At 34.3% G+C, this 23,326-nt stretch overlaps 1 protein-coding gene across 1 annotated transcript; it reads right to left on the bottom strand.

Moving 5' to 3' along the window:
- Positions 1–103: 103 nt before the first annotated feature.
- MS3_00010218 (uncharacterized protein) lies at positions 104–15,595 on the bottom strand (the record flags this gene model as incomplete). The annotated part of the gene is made up of 9 exons (XM_012939790.2): positions 104–490; positions 2,038–2,611; positions 3,671–4,029; positions 6,690–7,004; positions 8,377–8,596; positions 13,223–13,288; positions 13,606–13,697; positions 14,663–14,852; positions 15,573–15,595. The coding sequence occupies 9 exons, from the start codon at positions 15,593–15,595 to the stop codon at positions 104–106; spliced, it is 2,226 nt and encodes a 741-aa protein (XP_012795244.2).
- Positions 15,596–23,326: the final 7,731 nt, after the last annotated feature.

Below are 23,326 nucleotides of genomic sequence, written 5' to 3'. Positions count from 1 at the left end.
TCAATTTTGTTTACTTAAATTACCGAGTTATGTAACCAAATCAGTATAACAATCAACAAAAGCGACCATGAATAATATTTCGTCTTCTGAACTTTACAATTTCTTATTCTTCATCATTAATATAATCAATATTTTCAAATGAGATGCTTCTACCTGCTGATTTTAATAAATTTAAAATTAGGGATGATTCATTTTCATCCGTATTGTTCATAATGGTGTCAGAAGATATATCTCTTGTAATTTTTCTAGGTATCTGAAAACTGTAATAAGCATCTGTTAATTGTTTAGTTTTCATTTTAGATTTATTCTCATCAATTTTTTTATTGTCATCAACCGCCCCTCCACCAGAGGGTGTCGATGTAGCTAGTGGTTTGTAAATGTGGTTTTTCGTAGATGATAGTATCGGCAGTTGTTTAGTGATGAAGTCACTCGTAATAATCGACTCATCATGAGTGTTTGTTTTCCCTGTTGGTGGAGTCTCACGTTTAAACTGATAAAACCAAAACGAAACAAAAAGTAGGAAAACGGTTAGCAAACAATTATTTGATCGACGAATAAGGAGATATCTTAAAAATTGTCCTCAAATAATGATCAACATATACCCTAAATTGTTTGGAAAAATCTAGATGAACGGTGCTCTTGAGGCACATGAGAGATACACTTCGTTAAACATTCGTATCAGTCTAGTAGAGGTACATCTAGCTATCGAGTCATATATGGGAAGAATTACATTACCGATTTGTATTGCTAATCACTAACAGACAACAGAATGTGATCAACTGCAATGTCAACACATTTGAACTAAAAGTGTTTCACAAACGATTATTTGTGTCCCAGCTTGAAACGCAACTGGGATAGATTATTATTAGGATATTCTTTAATAAACCATTTCGATAGAGGAATAAGAAGATGGAGTTGATCTAAAAAATGTGATGTATTTACGTTATACATTTCGAACAATCTGTCCACACATCCTTGTCAGGGCATTTTATATAAAGACTAATGAAGGTCAATTAAATGAAAGTCTAAGTAAGCAATGTAATGAAGGGGACATCTAATGTTCACATAAAATGTCCTGACTAGTATATGTATGCCCAGATTGTTCGGAGTGTATAGCGTAAATACATCACATTTTTCAGATCAACTCTATCTTCTCATTGCTCTATCGAAATTTAAAAAAGCGACTAATTGCTTTAATAAAATATTGTCTGCTATTTAACAAGTACCAAAATATTATTTTTTAGTCGTCTACTCCATAAAGGTGGTCATTTGTATCTAATGTATAGTTAATACCAGCATGTATTTAAAGACCATAGTAATACGTTCAACTTTATCTTTGAAGCAGTTTAATTTACTGGAGGGCAGTTAAGCATGATTTTCAAGTCTTCATTCAAATATTTCGTGGATGATCCATTAATATTCGTACTCACTAATAGCTTATGTTTTGAGTTACTCTTCATTACATTTATTATTATATTAACTTTTACCTTTATACTCAAGTTACTTATTGAATAGAATTAAACCTATTTTACGTCTTACTTGTGTTTTAATTGATGCCAATTCATTTTAGGAAGAACCTTTGTGTCATTTTTTCAGTTTGCTTGTAGAATCATCACTCAATCATGTTATACCATTTCAGACAATCGTCCATATAAACATAAATTCACAAAGTTGAATCTATTCGTTTTTGTATAGTGGAAGCGAATGACTAGTTATTAAATATAAAAACAATTCTGAATTTAAGTTTGTTGATTAGATTTATAATAATAATAATAAAAAAGTAAAACCTTTTGAAGTAATATTATTGGTCAACACATTTTATCAGCTGAATGTTTCTTTAAACAATCATATTCATTCATTTTTATCTAATTCTTGAAAATGGCAAACATAACGATTATCAATCTGCATTCACCGCTGTTCACAGTGACTTATTTGGTAATTTTTAGATAATTTAAGTTATGTCATTGAATTAATTTACAAGATATAGTATAATATATATGCCGTTAATAATTAAATGTACCAGATAGTAACGCTTACCTTTGAACCATTTAGACATTTTGTGTAATATGTCTTTTCCATGTTAGAATTTTGTTTTCTATATGGGATACAAAATGTATCTTCACATCCTTCAACTGTTGAATATGTTTGAGTTGATACTGTTGATGTCTTAGCAGATTTTAGATTGTTTATTTTATCAGGTAAATAGGATAAACCTAATGAATGAATCTTTTCTTCTTGTTCCAAATTTAGATCACTCTTTGAATAATCTACGTGCTTAAGAGCGTTAACGTTTTTATTGTAAATAAAGTCATTCTTTTGTTCGTTTGGGAAATGTTTGACAATATCCTGATTTTGATTATCTTGACTACATATATAAGTTTCATTTAACTTATGACATTCAGTATTGATTACTTTGAAAGGAAACACTAATTTAAACTCTGGTGAAGACTCATGGTGTTTGAGTGTATGAGCATGAGCTTTTTTAAATTTACTTGTCAATTTATGAAAATTATGTTGAAAAACTTGATCACTCTCTAAATTTTCGAAATAATTATTCATACAGCAATTATTGTGTCCATTGAATTGTTCAAAGCCTGTTGTCATACAATGTCTAGGTAAGTAGAAACAACAAGATTCTAATTCAATAACTTGGTGTAAAACGAGTTGAATAATTCATAATTCTAATAGTAAAATAAAAATTACTGATTTTCATGCTACATAATTAACTGAGTAAAATTTATAATCTTGTAATACAACTACACGTTTTCATGGGTTACTTCCAACAAAGCTATTGCGTGAAACAAGTAGATAATCAATAATGTGTTTGTGGGCATTAGTCTTACAACTTCAACAGTCAACATTAGATAAAAAGAAACAATAATAAAAATTCACATCACAAAGATGAGAAGGACTCAATTAACACATTCACCAAATTTAAGTTATTGTTTGATTAAACTCTCGTTTCTACGAAATAAGACATTGTTTATAAATTTTCAGAACAAATACATATTGGTATAACAGACGGTTTAAAATATCTTTCTCTCAGGTACACTTTAATAATACGTCGATACGATAATGAGATTAGTCACGTCATATAAGATCCAGGATTCCCTGCCCAGAATAGAGAACCAGATTAACACTAAATAATACCTGATTCAGCACAATTACAAGCAGTCAAACTCAGTGACTCCGCAGTAGAAATCAATGAGGGGAAAGGAAGTCACATATTTAATAGTCAGTAGGCTAAGTTCCTGTTTGTCTACACTCAGTGACCGATCGTATTCCACTTTTAACTACCACATATAAATGGAAATAATATATCTTATTTACATTCATACTGTGTTTAACAGAAGCATATCTAAAATAATAGCAGATAATAAATCAGTTTCACAATGTGAATACTATTACTTTAATGATGTTTATATGTTGTAAAAAATAATATGTGAAGGGTATCTAAGGAATAAATTTAAGAACAGAAGAAACTCTTAACGTTTAATTTTCTCCTAAGTGTTCGAATTCAGAAAAAATTTTTAAAATAAGTAAATTTAATTGTTGGTAGAAATTTCAAATATCCATAATATTTTGTGAATATAATTAACGTTCACTGACGTCTTATTTTTAGATATTTTAATCTTTACATAAAAGTATTTCATTATTAAGTTGAACGTACCTGGATTTACAGTCATCTAAAAAATCCCGAAATTCATCTCTGTTCGTTTCTATTGGATAAAAATTTAAATTATTTACATTATATGGTTGACTAGCGAAGTTAAACTTCCAATTATCTTTTGAAGACTTGTTGATAGAATTAGATTTCTGAGTGTTTTGAAAAACATTTGGACTAAAATTTAAAATATTATCAATTTGAAGGTTTGTATTTGTCTGTTTACTGTACAGCATTTGACAGTTTTTACACAATCCAATGTCATAAGATCTAAGTGCTTTCTCTTCATATTGATTAAATTGATTTTGGGATAAAATACGCGGTCTATTATGATATACATTTGTAGGTATAATTTTGCTTTCCATCTGAAAGACAATACATGCGAAGTATCTCATATATTACCGTATATTTAAGAATACTTGAGGTTAGGACAATAAAAAAAAGAAATTCCTGTTGAGCAGTCAAAGAATTAATCGTAATAAAACATAAACACACATTCATGTATGACACCGAAAGGTCCAAAAGCTCAGTTTATAGTGAGTTGGCTGATAATAAGGCACAAGAAAAGGATTGCATGTAATTACGTCAAATTCTGAACTTAGACATATTGAGAGTTACCAATGAGATATGCATTCTCAACAACTAAAACAGTTTTAGAATAAACATGAGCGTGAAGAGAGAGTGAGTAACAGATGCCCGATCTTAAATATGTCATTTTTAAATTTTGTATACGGAAGCCTTAAACTATAATCTCTGAAATCGAACCTCAGTCATTTAAAAAAAGCACTGGCCTTTTTTCTAAAAGACTTTTAGCATGAGTACTGAAGTACTTTTTAAAAAGTGGTGAGAACTCTTTGATATGGTTTTCTTGATGATAAGACTATAATTGAGATTTTCGAATCTTTTTACATAGATTCATGACATAGGGTTTCTGACGTATCTTCCAAGCTCTTGTAATGGCAAGTCATAAGTCTCAAAAAGTTGATTTTTAATGCCGTTTGCAAAGATTCATGTGCATTTACTTCTAACCCCACTAGAGTTTTTAATTTCGCATAAACTTGAACAATAATACTCATAAAGATACCTAGGAGAATATAATGTAAATCTTTGAAAAGTAGAGGCGCTTGTTGATCTATCCTTCAGAAAGAGAGAAATAAATCCTTCTGCAAAAAGGTTTTAGTAGTTCAAGATTGCGATAAAAATTATATTATCTCCACACATTTTATTCTGCCATGAAAATACACTGGATTTGACAATAATCTGTTAAAGAAAGGTAATTTGTTTGCATTGGTCAATCAGTTCTGAGCAACGTAGAACCTGGCACATACATATGTTAGTTCCAGCTACCATACCCTATCAGCACAACGAAATGAAATTGTTCAAGCCAGTCCCAGGTTGGTATAAGTAGTAATAAAATGAGTGGTAATAGAAAAGTTTGGGCATCATAAATAGGATTCTGGAAAAAATATAAATTAGCGAATTAAAAAATGTTTTAGGCAATTAGGGAACTTAGGAATTAGGAAAAAATTGTGAATGCAACTGCACAATTGTGAATGATTTTAGGCAGTGTCACTCAAGGTCTCTAAAAATTCCTTACGATTTCAGTGGCCCGAGATCTGACTCCAGGTATATCGTTTCTGGTTGTTATCGAAACATATGTGTGTCACTAATCCTCTTATATAATTGTCGACTTAACGCGAGTTGGTGAATAACGGAATCAAATAAGTCAAATACGATGATGAATTTTGAACGAAATAACGCTCAGCAGAGAAGGCGAGTGAGCCAACTCAATTTAACCAAGCGTGAATCGATATTTACAGTCAGATAATAATTTACAGACATGTGATGAGTAAGATAGGAAATGCACAGACATACGCTTACATGAAAGCAGTCAAGATTGATAAGCGGATAATTAACAAGGTCGAAAATGTGACCCAAGAAGAATGAATAGATTGGCCAGTCCGGAAGCTAGAATAAGCTATGTGCGCTTGCATAGCACTACTCGATAATAACGTGGAACCCGATCAAGTGATTTGAGCCTACCTACATGGTTTAGTCTAAAGCTGAAGTAATTAGTAAAACAGCACCCATATGCCCTGCAGATTAGAACCTCTGTACTCATTAACTAGGACAACCATGATCGTTAGAGGTGCTTTTTAGTACAAATGCCCCATGTTAATTATATTGAAACTCATTGGCATGATGGTAAAGTTCGTGAGGTTCTTCACGGACGTTTGAAGTGTCAAAAGCGATCATGTACTGTGATTACAGTAAAACTAATAGAATGAAAAACAAAATATAGGGTAATATCCTCTGAAATTTTTAACTTCTAAGTATTTTGTAAGATAAAGCTTAAAAATAAAGTATAGTTGTCTATTAAATGACCATTAGCATATGACAGGTTGTATTTGAAAAATAAATGGAAGTTCCCTGCATTCTAAAATTAGCGCATATGGCATGCTTTTAAAATTCATAAAATTCCATACGTCTACTACCACCGATAATTTAGGCAAAAGGAAAACGTTTTTCAAACACATAGAGACATATGTTTTGATTTTTTTTCTTAAACAATCATCACATTTAGTAACACATAACTATTCATCCATTCTACTGCTTTATAATTTCTTCAGACACTTGTCATCGTTCTACTAATCTTCCTTATTTATATAAAATATGTATATTGGTTATATTTGATCATTGCGCTATTGTTTTTAGGTTGTAAGCAGCTGAAGATGAACCGGGAAATAAATGAATTAATCTTATTCTGCTACACTTTTAATACTTGCTTTAATCAAATTCATGAAATTATGCATGTTTGACTTATGTTCAATAAAAACTTCACTTGGCAATATTAACATTATTAAATATATTTAAGTTCTTTATACAGCACAAAATATATGCAGCACATCTATCTTACAGTTATAGGACTATGCGGTGTTTTTGTATTTAGTTCAAGTTAAGAAACAAAATAAACATTCGTTGCTCATGTTGTGTTAAGGAAAATGATTTCTAAACCAGAGCTTACGGCATGGGCACTTCTGTTGTTGATAACTGAGAAATTATTGGTTGAGTTATTATTTGGAAATAATGGGAATTCTACCATTCTAGGAGATTGTTGCATTTTTCGGGAGTACTGGGAAAAATACGAGTCAGAAGGCTGAATTATTTCGTCGTAATCTGACTTCGAAAAATGGATTTCATGAAGATGATCAAACAATCCAAAACTTGTTTCTTTATCAATTATATTCATTGGTTGTTTTAGATCATTTTCTGAATTGACTTTATTTCTTTGTAGATCAAATAAATCTGGTGAGTCCGATCGAATACTAAAACCTGGTGACTAAAAAGAGAGAAAGTTTAAATATATGATACAAAAAATAATTAAATATTTTTAAATGATCTGTCTTAACATGCTACTTTCTCTAGTGATTATGAGTTACTCAGTCAAGAATGATCAATACTTTTGACACTAATCTACAAATGAGTGTACAAGGAAAATAAGCATAATCATTTATTTGGACATATGAAATCTCATTCATTTTGCTTACAAGTTAGTTTACATTTCCAAAGTCAGTCAATTCACAATATTGCATGACTACCATGCGTTTTAATTAGCGATGTTTATTCTCACAGAACTTCAATAAGTTGTTCTAGGCTTTTATTACCGATCAATTAACATGAAAAATCCACTTGAAAATTTATGCATAGATTATCAATATACTCAGTTGTAATTTGTTTCATCTTTTTAAATTGCCATGAAATTGGAATGTTTTATCTTACAGTTTTGTCAGTATCGCTTATTTCATGCCGCCGCCATATCTAAGTCATTAAAAGATGTTCATTTTATAAATTTAGATTTATTGCTAGGTATCTTTCTATAAGGTTTTGTCTAAGTGCTGCAGAAGATGCACAGTGTAAACATGATTCATAATGTCAAATGAAAAAGAGAACTGAATTTATATTAAAGCAAATAATGAAGCTGAAGGAAAGTGTAAATCACACACACTTAATAGTCATTATATCATTAGTTTTGTACTTTTACTACTGAGCATAAGGTGTGAAATGACGCAAATCTGTCTTAAACTTTATTAACTCTAATAATTGAAAAGAATATAGCACAGCATTTTGTAGACAGTTTATGATAAGTACTTTTTATCATTAGTGAGCATTATATTCGAAATCAGCGGAATACATGTACTGATCAAGGTCTTAATTATTACTTTTGACGAACTTTTAACTACTTTGATGATAAAACTCATAGGTTTTAGAACAAATCAAACTGTACAAAACAGGATTTTAAAATTACTCAAAGTGAATAATTCATAATTACTTTTAAGACGGGTTAACTAAATTATCTTTAAAGTGGGTTGATTCAAAATGTCTATCTTGCATGAGTTTTTAGTCAGTTCGTTTTTTGTTGTTGTGTTCTGTGATTGTTTATTTTAATGAACTCGTTTTGACGTCATTTTAGAAATCAAAATTTCTGTTCATTTGCGTCCTAATAAAGTATAGAAACTATAAATAAATGGTTATAAGGATTATAAAATTACAGAAAAGTTGTTTGAAATATATATTGTTTGGGAGTAAATTACTTCATTATTCTTAAAAATTTGTGTTATATATCGAATGATATTGCGGGGAAATTATTTTTGATGTACATTAGACTATTACCAATTTGAAACTGGTAGAAGCGCTGAACTCATTAAACTCACATAAATCCCTGAAGAACATGTGTGATGAAATTCAGTATCAAAATTACTGCGATTGGCATCAAGTAGAAGATTTTTATGCTCTGTTGGAGGCAAATATTCCTTAACACTAAGACTGATTTCTTTCCCCTCTCTAGGCTTATATGATTGACGACTAACTGAATGACACTGGATTTCCTCTGGAGGGTTGTTTCTTTCTTTAGACGTTCGGCCACCTAGTCCTCTAAAACAAGTAAAAAACATGGTAAAAGTTTCATTTAACCGTGCAAATGAGTAGAATTTATTGGTATGAGGATAGATTTGCTATGTTAACTGTTTACGAATACAAACTTAATGACTATCATTACTTTTATCAAGTGATGGAATGTTTTGTTATATTTAGTCGACTGGTTTCATCTACTAATTGGTCGTTCGGTTATCGTATTATTCTAAATCCATTACGAAAAACTGCCAATGTGTGGAAGATAATAAACTTGGAATTGCTTTTAGATATTAGTTGTAATTGACCTATGTTCCTAAAAGGAAACATTGAAGATAACATTTTCATTTTCTTAAAAGTTATCTACCGCTATTATAAATCACACTGATTAGCCCAGCGTCGAAATGAATTGAAAAATTCCTTACATTTTGCTCGGTAAGAAAAAAATAATCATGAAAATAGATTAATGGTAATAAAGAAAATATGAATTGAAATCAATCATTTATGTATGATGTAATTTAAAAGAGTTGGAGTAATGACGCAATAAATAAATAGAGAAATAAATGAATTAAAGGGGTTATTGTTACCAGGGTAAAAAAAGATTTATTACTGTCTCTTTTTGTATACATAGATCTGGTTTTAAACTTTTGATTGCTATTGCTTCAGCAAATTTCAAAAATTCGGGGTTTGATTGTTTGTTAATCACCTTGAAGGACTTCAGTATATCAACTTCATGTCCTGTATCAAGGAGATGTCTTGCGATAGCACTATTGAATGCGTTCAATCCATTTGATCTTAAACTTTTCGGAATATGTTATTTGAATCGGACGTAGGCTCTCCTTTCTGTTCTACCAATGTAACTGCTTTGGCAGATACATGTAAATTTGTATACACAGTTGGTGGTAACATAAAAGGGATACCTGTCGACCTTTGATTGTGTCAAAGAACATGTCGTTTTGGACAGGACAATCAATTTAGCTGCAGGATATGTTTTTGTCAATGCAGTTTTTAGTCTCATATTGATTGACCCTATGACATTATCGCCTTTGAATTTGAGTTGAATAAAAACAGGTTTTTTATTTACTGTAGTTTCTTTGGGTATTTTATCTTCACGTTTTCCATATTTCTCAATAAATTTCAATGGGTATCCGTTATTTCTTAAACACTTTTTAACATTCATAATTTCCTCATCTATTGTATCGGCAGTACATATTCTTTCTGTTCTGTGAAACAGTGTTTTAACAAGTGCCTTTTTATAACTGATTGGACAAAGCTGTTGAATACCATTCCATGTGTCTTTCTTGTAAACTGAGCGTTGAACTGTGCCATCCTTTCTTCGTTTTATCGCTATATCGAGAAAATGGAACATGGTTTCTTTTTCATGTTCCATAGTGAAGTGAATATTTGGATGAGCTTCATTGAAAAACCTTAACAGATTTGTCGCATATTGTTGATTATTACATAAGATGAATATATCATCACCATACCTCGAATAATACGTCATTTCATCAATCGCTCGTTTGAGTTTGGTTCTTTCGAGATTAGCCATGAAAATATCTGTTAGGACAGGGCCCAACGGACTTCCCATCGCTACACCGTCGATTTGTTTGTATATGATATCGTTGAACTGGAACTGAACATCTTTTGTACAAATGAGTAATAGTCGTTTGAATTCTGGTACTGGTAGAGGTAGGATGTCAGAATGTTGACAAATTATGTCTATGGTTTCAGGAAGTGGTATTTTTGTAAATAAAGATGTTACATCAAAAGAAACCATAAACTTACCAGTAATATTTATGTGATTCATGCTGTCAGCAAATACAAATGAATCCTTTAGTGTATAGGTGGCTAATCGTTGACGCACTGGTTCTAACTTATCTGCCAACCATCGTGCAACTTTGTGGTATGGTGAATTGATCATTGACAAAATAGGTCTAAGAGGATAACCTTGTTTATGTATTTTCGGTAATCCATACATGTGGGGCAAACGAGACCCACGAGGTCGTAGATTATTGTAAGTAGAGTTATCGATCATCGTTTTCAGAAGATCTCTGAGTACTTTGGTGATTCTTTTCTCAATGGAATCAGTTAAGTCTTTGTTACTTTTTTCTAACTTGAATCTCATTCAAGATGGACTTCATCTTAGAGACATAATCTGTTCTGTTCATTAGAACAACACTTGAGCCTTTGTCGGGCCGTAATATCATTATATCATCATTTCGTTTAATATTTCGTAATGCTGTTTGGTGATCTTTGGATAAAAGCTTAGACTGTGGTGCGGGTGAAACAAGATATTGGTTTGCAATATCGACTAGTTTAGATTTAAACCAGCCTTTCTTTTCTTCGCTAACTGAGTGCAGCTCTTTAATTTGATCAAATAAATTCTCAAATTGAGTTTCTGTGTCGATTCTGTCGGCATGTGTTTTGGGGATATGAAATTTAAATCCAAGTGACAAGGCTTCTGTTTCTATCTGATTTAACTTCATTGTTGATAGATTATAGAGAAACTTTTCGGGGTTTCCCGGAAAGCCAAAACATAAGTGTTCCTTTGACAGAGTCTTTGGCAAAGTTACGTGGAAATTCTTGCATATTTTGCTTTGCAGATCTTGTATAAAGTTGACAAATTTTATGTGACATACGATACTTAGATCGTTGATTAATTCATCAAAGGCATTAGTTTCTGCCCTCAAACGTTCAATCAGTAAATTTGTTTAGTATCGTTTATCTATAAAGCAAATCCCTGTCTGGCCTCGTACAGGATAATAACGAATCGAGCGACCAGAATAGTACTTTTAGAACCAAGTTCACGTAGTCTGTCAAGTTATGTGCAAACGACATTGAATAAAAAATCTGACCACATATCGACTAGTGTTGATAAAATGAAACGACTGGTAAATACTGTTGCTCAAAAAGAAATATTCCGTCCAGCCGATCCCATCGGTTGATGATTAGTTTAATTATTCTCAAGCCTCCGAATGATTGACTCCTCTAATAGGAACATGAAGCTTTTCATTATTTATAGAGTTAAGACTAACTAGTCTGCTTTAAACAGGATGATTACCTATTGTTATGAAGGTAAACACTCAAAGTAAAGTAAAAAAACATGTAAATAGTATCGAATTTATTCTGTATTATTTGTTTAGTACAATATGGAGTTGTCAAAATACAATATCTCGTCAAGTTTCCTTGACACTTCTTATAACGCAAAAAGAACAATCGATAAGCACATGCATGTATGCATGAAATTGGAAAAAAATTATTTACAATTAAATGAATCGTTCTTCAGAAAAGAAGAATCCAATCAACTGTGAATTATCAACGTGTTCATGAATATATGTTTAGAATAAATCGGTCCTTACAACTTGTTTGTCTCACTGTGTGTGTTAGATACTCTATTGTATAGCTTCTGATTACAGGTATGTCTATAATTGCAGAACAGTGAATAGTGTACAGTTTCAACAGAGCTGTCTAAGAGATTTTCTGCTATAATCTACATATCTTTAATTTATTTCTAATAGTCGATCGCATAACAATCTACTTTCTGGGCTGATAATGGTACGTTACATCTCTTACTTTATTTTGCTCATTCACTCATTTATCCACATCATCTAAGGTGACTAGAATTAGGGTTTTAAAGCAATCCAATGGGACTAGCTACATCATTAAGGGGAACTAATTCATAATGAGCTTTAAGATGTCTTATTTGTTTCAGTATAATTCATAGGTAAAAAACAATGAAAAGCCTCATTTTAAGGAGAAAAAGCTTTGTGCCATGCCATACTTCCAAAGTTTTTCAATGAATACAAGACTCGGGGAAACCGTTTTCATATTTACGGAGAATGTCATTGATATTCACGACTGACGTGGGACAACTAGCTGCAGATATCATATCCATTGTATATTTTCCCAGTCAGTTGTTTTACTATATCGAATTTGGGTGCTACAATTTGCCGGAAACTTAGCGTGGTTAGTAATGAACAGCCTCCGAATAACGTTATGCACTGATTTTAAACCAGTATTTGGATGAGAAATTAAAAATGGAGTTTTCACGTTATAATAACTAAGTATTAAAAATGAGGTTTACATTGAAACTCTAATTAATCATGAAATCAAGTGTTCCCAACGTGAACTACCCAAATTAGTCTACAGACTAATTATAGAATGATTTCGTGTGGAGATTTTCACAACTTTTTTTCTTTTGCTCTCTACTTTATTACTTCATAGTGTGACAAATCCATTAATACACCGAACATTAAGTTTTAACTAGAATTTCATATAAGTGTGTTCTTATCTTTTGATGTAGAAGGTAAAGTAATGAAAAAATCGGCAGCCTGGAAACAATATAATTAACAATTTATTTGGGTTATAAATACCTATTTTATTAGATGATAGATTTATAGATCCACTGATATTCACTAAGAAACTATAAAAAACACGACTTTTTAAACTACTTTCGTCTAGACTATATAATATTACCCCATTTTAACTTGTCTCCGAAAATATTTTATCAATTATTGATAGTAATCCATCTTCAAATGACATGAAGTCATTGTGATACTATTCTTGAATTTTTACCATGGTATTGAAATGATATGTTTGTAAAATTTAAGACGAATGGTAATGATTTAAACATGAGGGCTGTTTACCTACCGTTTTCTGGCTTTGTGAAGAAAATCATCGATTATTTGTTGAACACGTGACCGTTGAACAAATTCACTGGATAGAGAAAGACAAAAATACTTTTTCATAATAATAGATAAACTTAAACGATGCTAAGTAAAGCTGACGGAAATCACTGGCTAGTATATCATAATTTTAATATAGGTAGATCGAAAAACACTTTGACTTTAGTAATTTTTATCTTATTGAGATAACTACTTGTAAGCCATGAGTAGTAAGTTTTCAATAGACCATTTTAAATGTCGCAAGAATAACGCATAAAATAGTAAACAAATTTTTAAGTTAATAAATAGATCAAACCACCAGTTTAACCTTTAATCAGTAACAAAAAACATTATTTATCGGACACTAACCTTGGTAATCTATGATGACAAGATTGAGAATTCGAAAACGTTGGTTGAGCGTGGTTGTATGTGGTCGGTTTGTCTTGATTATTTCCAGTCCTCTTTATTTAAAAAGATTTATGAAACGTATTTTTACACACGGAAATTCACAGTACGGTGCTAAATCTTCCAGTAAAATTTGATATAAACAGGAGGAAGATTGTTATCCATTGACACACGCACATAGTATGCATACTGGATTTAAATTAGTGATTGAGACATGAGAATACATGAATAAACATCCGGAGCTTCATCAGGAATATATCCTATAGCTTCGCGCTTGTAAAATAATTCAGTTTATATCCACTTCCACTTTTTTGTCAAAATGAAATGAGGCTAATAAAAAAGGTTTCAAAGCATTTTCGGGCTTAAACAATTGCCTAATCAAATGGTTTACTCAAAAACTCTCTAGTTCCAAAAAGCAGCAGCTTCCAAAAAAACGAATCACAAAGGCTACACTAGATTATTTCAAGCTACAAAACTGATTTATTCGATATTTTTAGGTGCTATTTAGTCATTTTACTTAAAAATTAGCATATGAGGCACATATGGATAGTTTTACATCTCAAAGGTTGTTACCAAGCAAATGTAATATAGAATCCATAAAATGGGAGTACTAGATGAAGATTCTTCAATTCAATAGGAATTTATAGTTTACATAATATTTTTTAATAAGCATCAATTCTTATAATGACTTCATTTGAAATGAACCCTAAATATAATTACACTATAAAGTATACTGATGTATTGTGATGAATAACAGATACATTTAATGCACAGTTAAATATTTTATGTCATGTGTAAACCTATCATAATGATACAATACAATCTCATACTGCGTCATTAAAATTTGAGTTCTTGGTTGCGTCTTATTGAAGTTCCAGACTTATTGGAATTAATCCTACATAGTCATATTATTTTAAATTCATATGCGTCTATTAAGTGAATGAGAAAAGCCCACGTTTCAGCAGACATACGTCATGACTAAAAGTATAAGATTTATTCCAGAAGTGCACAAAAGTGTTACCTGGGTTATTCTTCTCCTTTGTTGAATACTTTCAATTATTCGATCAACTGCCTGAGTACATCGTTTCGAGTTATTGTACTCACTGAAAATTTCAGAAACATCATTTACTTTGCTAGGGTTGGACGAAGTAACAATATCATTTGTTTTTCCATGTATATTTACTCTCTTTGCCCAACCTTCTGGAAAAAACCTGCAGCAAATAGTATATATTTCATGTTCACTTTTAATTTAATGTAAAATATAAAGAAAATAATCAACCTAGCGAATCCTATTCCTTGATAAGTGATATTTATATGCGAATCCCTGAGTCAATACATCCATTCGATACCTTGAGTGACAAAGCAAAGTAGAACAGAGAAATGAAGACTTTTCCACTTATTTCTGTGTTTTGTCTCTACATTACTAAGTAAAATTAAAATGACTTCTAAAATACCATTCAATTAACAGGTTTGTTGACAGCACTTTCAAGACCAAGATAAATCCTCATTTTTCAGAGTAAACATTAGGAGAGACTTCGATCTCACCTTATCTTGCACAAACTGTTTCATCTTGGTAGCGAAAAGAGAATGCTTTTGAAAAATGTTTTGACGATGTTATCATAATGATGGACACCAAATCTATCAATTGAAAAACTCAATAATATGGATTAACTTGCTTCTAGTCCATACTAAACAATGCTATTCGTTTCTTTGTGTCAAATCTGACTTCTTAAAATCATGAAAGTTGCTTCAAATGTTAAAAGTGTGAAGTATGTAATCCTTATCAAGAAACTTTAACATGAAAAGCACAGATAATATTGACTGTCAAAGTAATGAATTGTCAAGAAGGTGGACTGCATTGCACAACCACTTATAATTCAGTCTAAAAATAACTACCGGGACAAAGTGAAATGCATACTTAGGGCCAATACCTTTGCTGTCCGGATGTATGCATAACCCTCAGAAACACAAAACAGTTTTGAAGAGCCACAACTTAGTGAATATGAACAAACTATGTCCCATATCCAATTGCTCATATTAGTTAACCAAAGAAGTAGTATATATTAACCGTTATTTTGTAGCGAAAAGTGAAAAAGTTAACGAGATGCATGTAATTTAGTAAAGTGTTCCAGTATTATAGTTATGTCTTCTATTTTGTAATCATAGAGGATGTGTCATTACCCGTAGTCCGGTCTCATAAGGATCTAGGGGTGACAGTGAGTAATGATCTTAAGACAACGGCCTATTGCCGGGAGGTCGCAGTTAAGGGGTTTCGAACCCTCTTGCCTTTAAAAAGGACATTCACTAAGTTAGATACTACCATGTTCACCACAGTATACACATCCTTAGTGAGAACTAAGTTAGAGAACTGCGTTCAGTCTGCAAGCCCCTGTTTAAAAGGTGACTCAGATATAATAGAAAAAGTACAGAGGGCAGCTACGCGTGCGATTCCGGAACTCCGGGGTTTATCATATAAAGAGCGGCTTGAAAAGCTGAACCTCTTTACTCTGTTCTATCGCAGACTAAGAGGAGATCTAATTTTGATGTACAGAATACTGAGAAATGATTTTGGACCTAACTTATTCTCTCTCTTTCTTCCCACTAGATCGGGACACCTCAGAGGACATAGCAGGCGAGTAGAAAAGCCAAGAACAAACAAAATACCCGTGGCATACAGGTTTTCACACCGAGTCATCAATATTTGGAACCTGCTGCCTGAAGCAGTGGTGTCCGCACCTTCAATTGACTCTTTCAAGAGAAGACTGGACACTCACAGAAGCATACTAGAAAAGGAATAACATAGGCCGTAGGCCTTCTGTCCTTACCACGCAAATCTGAATCTGAATCTGAATCTGAAAAAGTCACTTAGTGAAAATATTCATTCGTCTGATCTTAAAACGTCTTAATTATGAAGCCTGTATACGGTGACTGGTCTTCCTTTGACTGGCTAAACATCTCAACGTCGCTGGCATGTTTCACTGACTTTCCGATACAACAAATAATATATAGAAGCATCTCTAAATCTCGTATTTCTTTGTACTAGTAAACGGCTTCTCCTCCGGAATATAACAAATTCTAGGTATTTATCTATGTTTTTGTCACCAAAATCTCGCACATTACTAATTCTTCAACCGACATTTTGATATTGCATCATCCAATAATCGTCATCCAATACTGAAATACCCACCTCGGGTTTCATTCCGTCTTTTGGATACTGGCTGTCTCGGCAATATAATTAACTTGATCATATAACCCTTCATGTTTATTGAATAAGTTCGCAGTTCGTTTAGACTCGCGGTGCATTATAAAAATCAGTAGTAGTTGTTTGCTAGTAGTTTACACATCCACTTCATGGAATACACGTAACTTACGTGGAAATCAATTAATATTGCTATGGCTTGTAGCGGTAAATAAATCCCCAAAATAAATAGCTCTGTAAGTCTTCGATATTTGATGCTGACCACATGCTTTAATGGACTCACCTGGCTAAAGGCGCTCGGTCATTCATCCGCACCAGATCACGAGTAGGAACGCCGTGCTCAACATCTACTGCAATCGCTAGCCATATTAGATCAGACGATTCTCGATATATTGATAGCGTATCAAATATATCTTCGAACCTCCTCGCTTCTGTCTTTCGATCTCGCTTGGTGGGTACGCTTTATATAGAAGGTGTTGCTGGTTAAAGCGTTGTCCAACTCCGAATACCTGTGACATCTTCAGGCTATTATGATTGTGAGCCATAGTATTTGGTACACTAACTGGTTAAGTCTAAGACTCTTCGGTGCTTATTCCAGCAGTCACGAATGAAGCAGTACTCAATTCAGAAGGAAAGCAATGAGACCTATCGGAAGTACTGTAACTTGAATGTCGACCTCTGTAAACAATAAGAAACTAAATAATTACCTCGATATAAAAACAACTCAATACACGAAAACCAAAACCTTTATACACAATACTGCCCTAAGGGGTTCCATGAAAATCATTCTTGGGAATCCACTGAAACCCGCTTTTTAGTGCATACACATGATTAGATTCTGTGTGGTCCAAGATTTATTTCTGTCTAGTCAATTATAGCTATCCAAAAGTTCTTTATAGTGATCTAAGGACTTTGGAGCTTGACGATTTCAAAGTTATAGAAGTCGTAGGGCTCTAAAACCTTCTTAAATCTATCGTCTACCTAAAGTTAGACCCAAAGTGCTTAATGTTTCAACACGCTTGCTCTCCATTACAGCTATTATGCACTACTAGTTGAATTTTGTTTGCGTTCACTTGTCTTTAAATAAAAAAATGAATGGATATTTTATGGTAGGGGCCTCTGGAAGGCCATTATCAAAAGTGGATCCCCAGTGTAAATGTCGAGGAGATATTCATTTCTTAGTTTCCAATTGTGCGTCAGCTTCCCTTGACAATCTGAAGCAACTAATTTGTGCCGTTTCGGCGTTTCCTTACAGAACTTAGGGTAACATGTCACTAGAACTATTCAAAACCGTTGAAGTAATTAATTAGGACCGAGATTGGCGGAAACTTCTGAAGTATATTTCATTTTATTTATAAGGGTTCCGACGAGCTGAAATTTGTTTTAAAATGATCAAATAAAAAATTATCTTACGTAACAAACAAACCTTTCTCGACTTTTCTGTTCTATGCAGTACTAAGCGTTTACGGGTGTGTGATTCTAATGTTTCACCTCACATATATCTCGGCTCACTTTGATGAGTAACTATTAGGTTACAATACGTAAGTGAATAAGAAATGCGTAGATGAAAGTGTTGTGAAGGATTTTTCAAGCCAAAGTGGTCCGATAATATTTGGAGGAAAATGGCATTATTGGCTTCTCTCCTAGATTGTGTATATTATTTTGGTACTAAAAGGGGTTTTGTGGAGATTTTAGTGACGCGCGAGACTGATAAGTCCTGTCTCGAATCACGCGAGGCGAAGTCATGGACGCGCACTGTTGAGGAGTCCCAAAACAGTACAAAACCGTCGTCCAGTGCTTCCAGCTTTTCCATGGTGGTCTAGCTTCAATTGACTCTTAATCTCAACTACTGAAAATTATTTTGGACCGATGTAACTTCGTGAGCACTTTATGAGACTCTTATTAAGCATTTGCCTATAATTTTTGAAATAAAATGATATATGGGCGCAGTACCATTCCTATTACATTGTCTGGTTTGTTGTTACGGAACAGCTGGACATCGTAAAGTCAGAGTTAACGTTCTTTGTACCATTAGAAAGCCACGTTTCTCAGAAAATTATTATATTCCAAAGCATATCGTATATTAGCTACCTGGACTTGAGAATTTGTGATTATTACTGCAACGGCGTTGTAAGCGAAACATTGACCAGCACCATGTCTCACTACTTCAGGTCTAGTGTAGATCATCATGATAGATCACTTCGTTGCAACTCAGACTCAAATGCACAGACGTGTAAAATGTGGTCGATGGACGAATCCGCCAATAATAAAGTGAAACGCCCACCACCACATTAACTCCATTTGACCTTGTGTTACTGCATCTCTTCATTAACCAATCGCAGTTTGATGTTCATTGTAAAACAATATTTGCTTTGTTGACCTATTTTTCCTATTCTCTGGCCACTGTAGGGTATGTTATTTGTCTCTGTTTTTTCCTGTATTTATAGACCGTACTGTTTGTTTGTACACTAACGATGTTAATTTATGTTTTAGAAACAGATAAAGTTCATCTAGCCGAATAGCTTGCTTGTTCTGACTTTGGCCAAACCAAGACTCTGTATTCGATGGTCTAGGGAATAGCTCGGAATTAAACATGTAGGAAATTGCTTCCTACACTTGGCCTTTGCTTACTTGTTACGTACGAGATTGATCTAGTGCTGTTTATTGTAACTAAAGAAATATTCTTCATAGTTAAATAAATGCATCATCAATAACTGATAAATATCATGACTGAATGCTTGAATCTCTTTCCTAGGCTCTTCTAGTAACCCTGGGTTTGATATCTGAACACATCCTTAGAATTTGATTAATCTATAAATTTTTGCTACCACAGTATTTGACCCCATCAGAAAATTTTAGATTTTACATAATGTAATCAATTTGTTCATAAGACTCTACGCAGAAGTCACATCATTGTCTACACTTAATCGTCCCATCATGACAGCCATTTGTATAATGTTCAGCGCATCTGGGCTACGAATAGAATGTGTGAATGAATAAGTCACATATAGTGACGAAATCTGCATGGCCGAGCCGTGTCTTACCAATCAGGGGTTCTGCTCTCTCCACTTTTAGACGTCCTATCACTATAAAAGCAACGAAAAAATCAAAAGCTCGAAGCATAGACAAAATAGATAACTCGGATCTTATACATTCGATGTCCATTTTTTATGGTGTCTTCGTGAAGCATGGTCGATTGATATATGCGTAAAGGACTACCCAGCTCATAAGATAACGGGATTGAGTTATAGTGTCAAATTTTCATTCATGAATCGTGAGTAATCAGCATAGATATATTATTCTGAGGACAGAATACACTCAACAACAGAAAATTTTCGATGATCTAACTCGGGTTGGTGAATCGAATTTCTATCAGACATTGCAGACTGTCACCACTTAATCTACCAGTAAGACGGTCATGAATAACTGCCATCGTCTACGAAGTGCTTTCCGAGATTTTAATTTTCATCTATGATCTAACGTGCTTTGATGTACAACAATTCAAAGAAGTAAATTGCTTGGATACTACCACAAAACCGGAGCTGTATAGTGAAATGAGTCAACCCGTTTAATTTGTCCTTGACCATGACAACGTCAGTAAACTACCCAACATGGACGTTATCTTTAAGTGACTCAAAAACGTCCATCGAATGAGACTCCATTTTCTCTCGGATACCTTCTCAGTTCTCGGACCAGGAGCTAGCAATACCTGGGATGTCTTTGTTTCGCAACGACAGAAAAACAGGAATTAGGGTTGGAGCAGCCGTATACATACGATCTTGCTTGGAGGTATACCAAGTTTAACAATCTTGAGGAATCCATATGGTGCTCTGTTAGGTTGTCTATTACTTCGAGGTGCCTAGTCGGAGTCATATATAGGAAGCCCACATCGAGTATGACAGGCGTATGCTGGAAGGAATATCCCCCTCTACGCGTCTCGGTTTCGCTCATATCCTGATTCTAAGGGACTTCAATCTCCCTAGGTGAAAACTCAACTTAAGCTCGGTTCTTCAACCTCATTGAGGACTTGGGATTATACGAAAATGTAAAGTCGGCAACTCGTTGGAGAAACAGTCAGACATCGTCGCGCTTAAACTGTGTATTTACAAACGAAGAATTTCTAGTTGACAACCTCTCAATACCGGCTCCCCTGTGGAAAAGCGATCACGCCGTCATAGCCTTCAGTTTAGTCATCAAAACTGAGCTAAGATATTCCACCAACAACATGCGCTGGAATTTCAAACGGTTGAATGTGTCAACTCTACAGGACTATCTGCAACAGGTGGATTGGGATGTTCACCCTCAACTCAATGTGGATGCTCATTGGGACTTCTTACTGCACATGTTCTCATGTTCTACAAAGCAGTCAGTTCCTCAAACGGTCCCCAGAAACTACAAGCAACCTACAGTCATCAAGCTGCAAAAGGCACTGTTGGGGAGAATATGAACGAACTGACAACAATGGGGCGTACAGGCAATACAAACATATAAGGAACATATGCATGAAGGCTGTAAGAGAAGACAGGCTTCAGTACCAGATAAAGCTTATGGATAAATTCGTCCCCAATCCGAAGAGCTTATTCCGTTATGCAGTCTCTCTTCGTCAAGCCAAAACTGGAGTTTCCCAAATGCTATGTCCTAATGGCCGCTAACCTTTTGTCTGAACAATACTCTCGGACATTTCAACCGACCCACATCAACTATGCTGCTGACAGCTTCATTTTCGAATGCACAGGACTTTCTGTAGTGACCCTGAGCGCTGACTTGGTGTTCCGGAACCTGCAGAACTTACGAAAAGACATGCCTCTTGGCCCAGATATGGTTCATTCTGCTATACTGAGGGAAGCAGCCTCAATCCTGGCAACGCTGCTTAGCGTGATGTTCTCACACTCGCTAAGCCGAGGCAAACTACCCGAAAATTAGAAGCTGGCTCACATCACACTAGTTTTCAAACGAGTTCGACGCAGCGAACCTTCAAGTTACCGACCGGTGGCTCTTCTCTCTATACCTTCAAAAGTCATGGAGTCCCTGATATGCGATGGTATACATGACTATTTACTGTACTTAAATTTCTGCTCACCCCAACAGCATGGTTTCAGGAAGGGTTACTCTTGTATAACTAACCTGCTGACTGCGGTGGACAGATGGACAAGCATCCTCGATCGCAAGGGGAAGGTTGATATCATTTACCTTGATTTCTCAGAAGCTTTTGATAGGGTTAACCATATATGTCTTATCAATAAGCTCAAACGATTGGGTATCAGACCCCCTCAAACTGATTGGCTCACTTCATATCTGAAAAATCGACATTTTAAGGTCAGGGCGATGGAATGTCCTAGTGGGGTCCCCCACGGTTCACTACTAGGACCTCTTCCCTTCTTGATCTGCATAAATGATCTTCCTCAACAGGTATCGTCAGACTCATTGCTTTTTACTGATGACGTGATACTTTGAAGAGAGATACGCAACCAAGAAGATATACAGGCACTTCAGTAGGATCTGACTCGACTTCAAAGTTGAGCAGACGATAACGGACTTGCCTTTAACACTTCAAAGTGTAAAGTAGCCCATTTTGACATGTTGCAGACTATAGTTACAACTTAGGAAACTGCTCTCCAGTAGCATCCCGAGTCGAAAAAGATTTAGTAGTCCTGGTACCCTATGATTTTAAGTCTTACGCTAACTGTGACAAAAATGCCTATCGAGCAATCCTTGCACTGGTAACATTGAAGCGCATTTTTGGCCAGTTTGACGGAAGAACTTTCCAGATAATCTTCAATAGTTTTATCCGTCTCCATTTAGACGTACGGCAACATAGTATTTCCCCCCTCACTCCAAAAGGATAAGGACACTCTGGAGCGTAACCAACGGCCAGCCACGAAATCAGTCCAAGGACCTAATGAAGAGCACCTCCAATCACTTAACCTTTACCCATTAGAATATAGGGGTCTTAGAGGTGAACTTTCAGTGGCTTACAGTATCCTTAACACTTCTGGACATCCTCATAAACATCTACTTAAGCTTAGTCCCAATACCAACCTAAAGGGTAACACCCAGAAATTGGAGACACAACATAACAGTACAGACTGTAGACACAACTTCTACTCCTTAAGAGTTGTCAAATGCTGGAATTCGCTGCCGGCCGAGCTAGCTCAAGCGATTTTTCAGGAGTCCTTTAAGAGTCGACTATATCTATTCTTAAAGTCTAAGGATAGTATCATATTATGACTTAGCGATTTCCTCTTCCTCTTTTATCGTTAACATGCATAGGTTCCTGCCTGGAGTTATTCGTGATTCCCTGCTACAAGTCTCGGGAGCCTGTTAAGTGAAAGCTTCTTCTATTTCGTCCACAACCATTTGAGCCATTTGAACCATTTGTTAGGGACTAAAAGTCTATCCGAACAGGTGGTATCAGCTGTGTGAGAGAATGAATGCAGAAAACAAGTTGGTTCATACTTAAAAACACACTGTGATGAACTATAGAGG

The sequence above is a fragment of the Schistosoma haematobium genome, chromosome 1, assembly GCF_000699445.3.
Source record: "Schistosoma haematobium chromosome 1, whole genome shotgun sequence".
In the NCBI taxonomy this organism is placed as follows: domain Eukaryota; kingdom Metazoa; phylum Platyhelminthes; class Trematoda; order Strigeidida; family Schistosomatidae; genus Schistosoma; species Schistosoma haematobium.
Note: the sequence above shows the minus strand (reverse complement) of the source record. Positions and strands in the feature narration are given on the sequence as shown.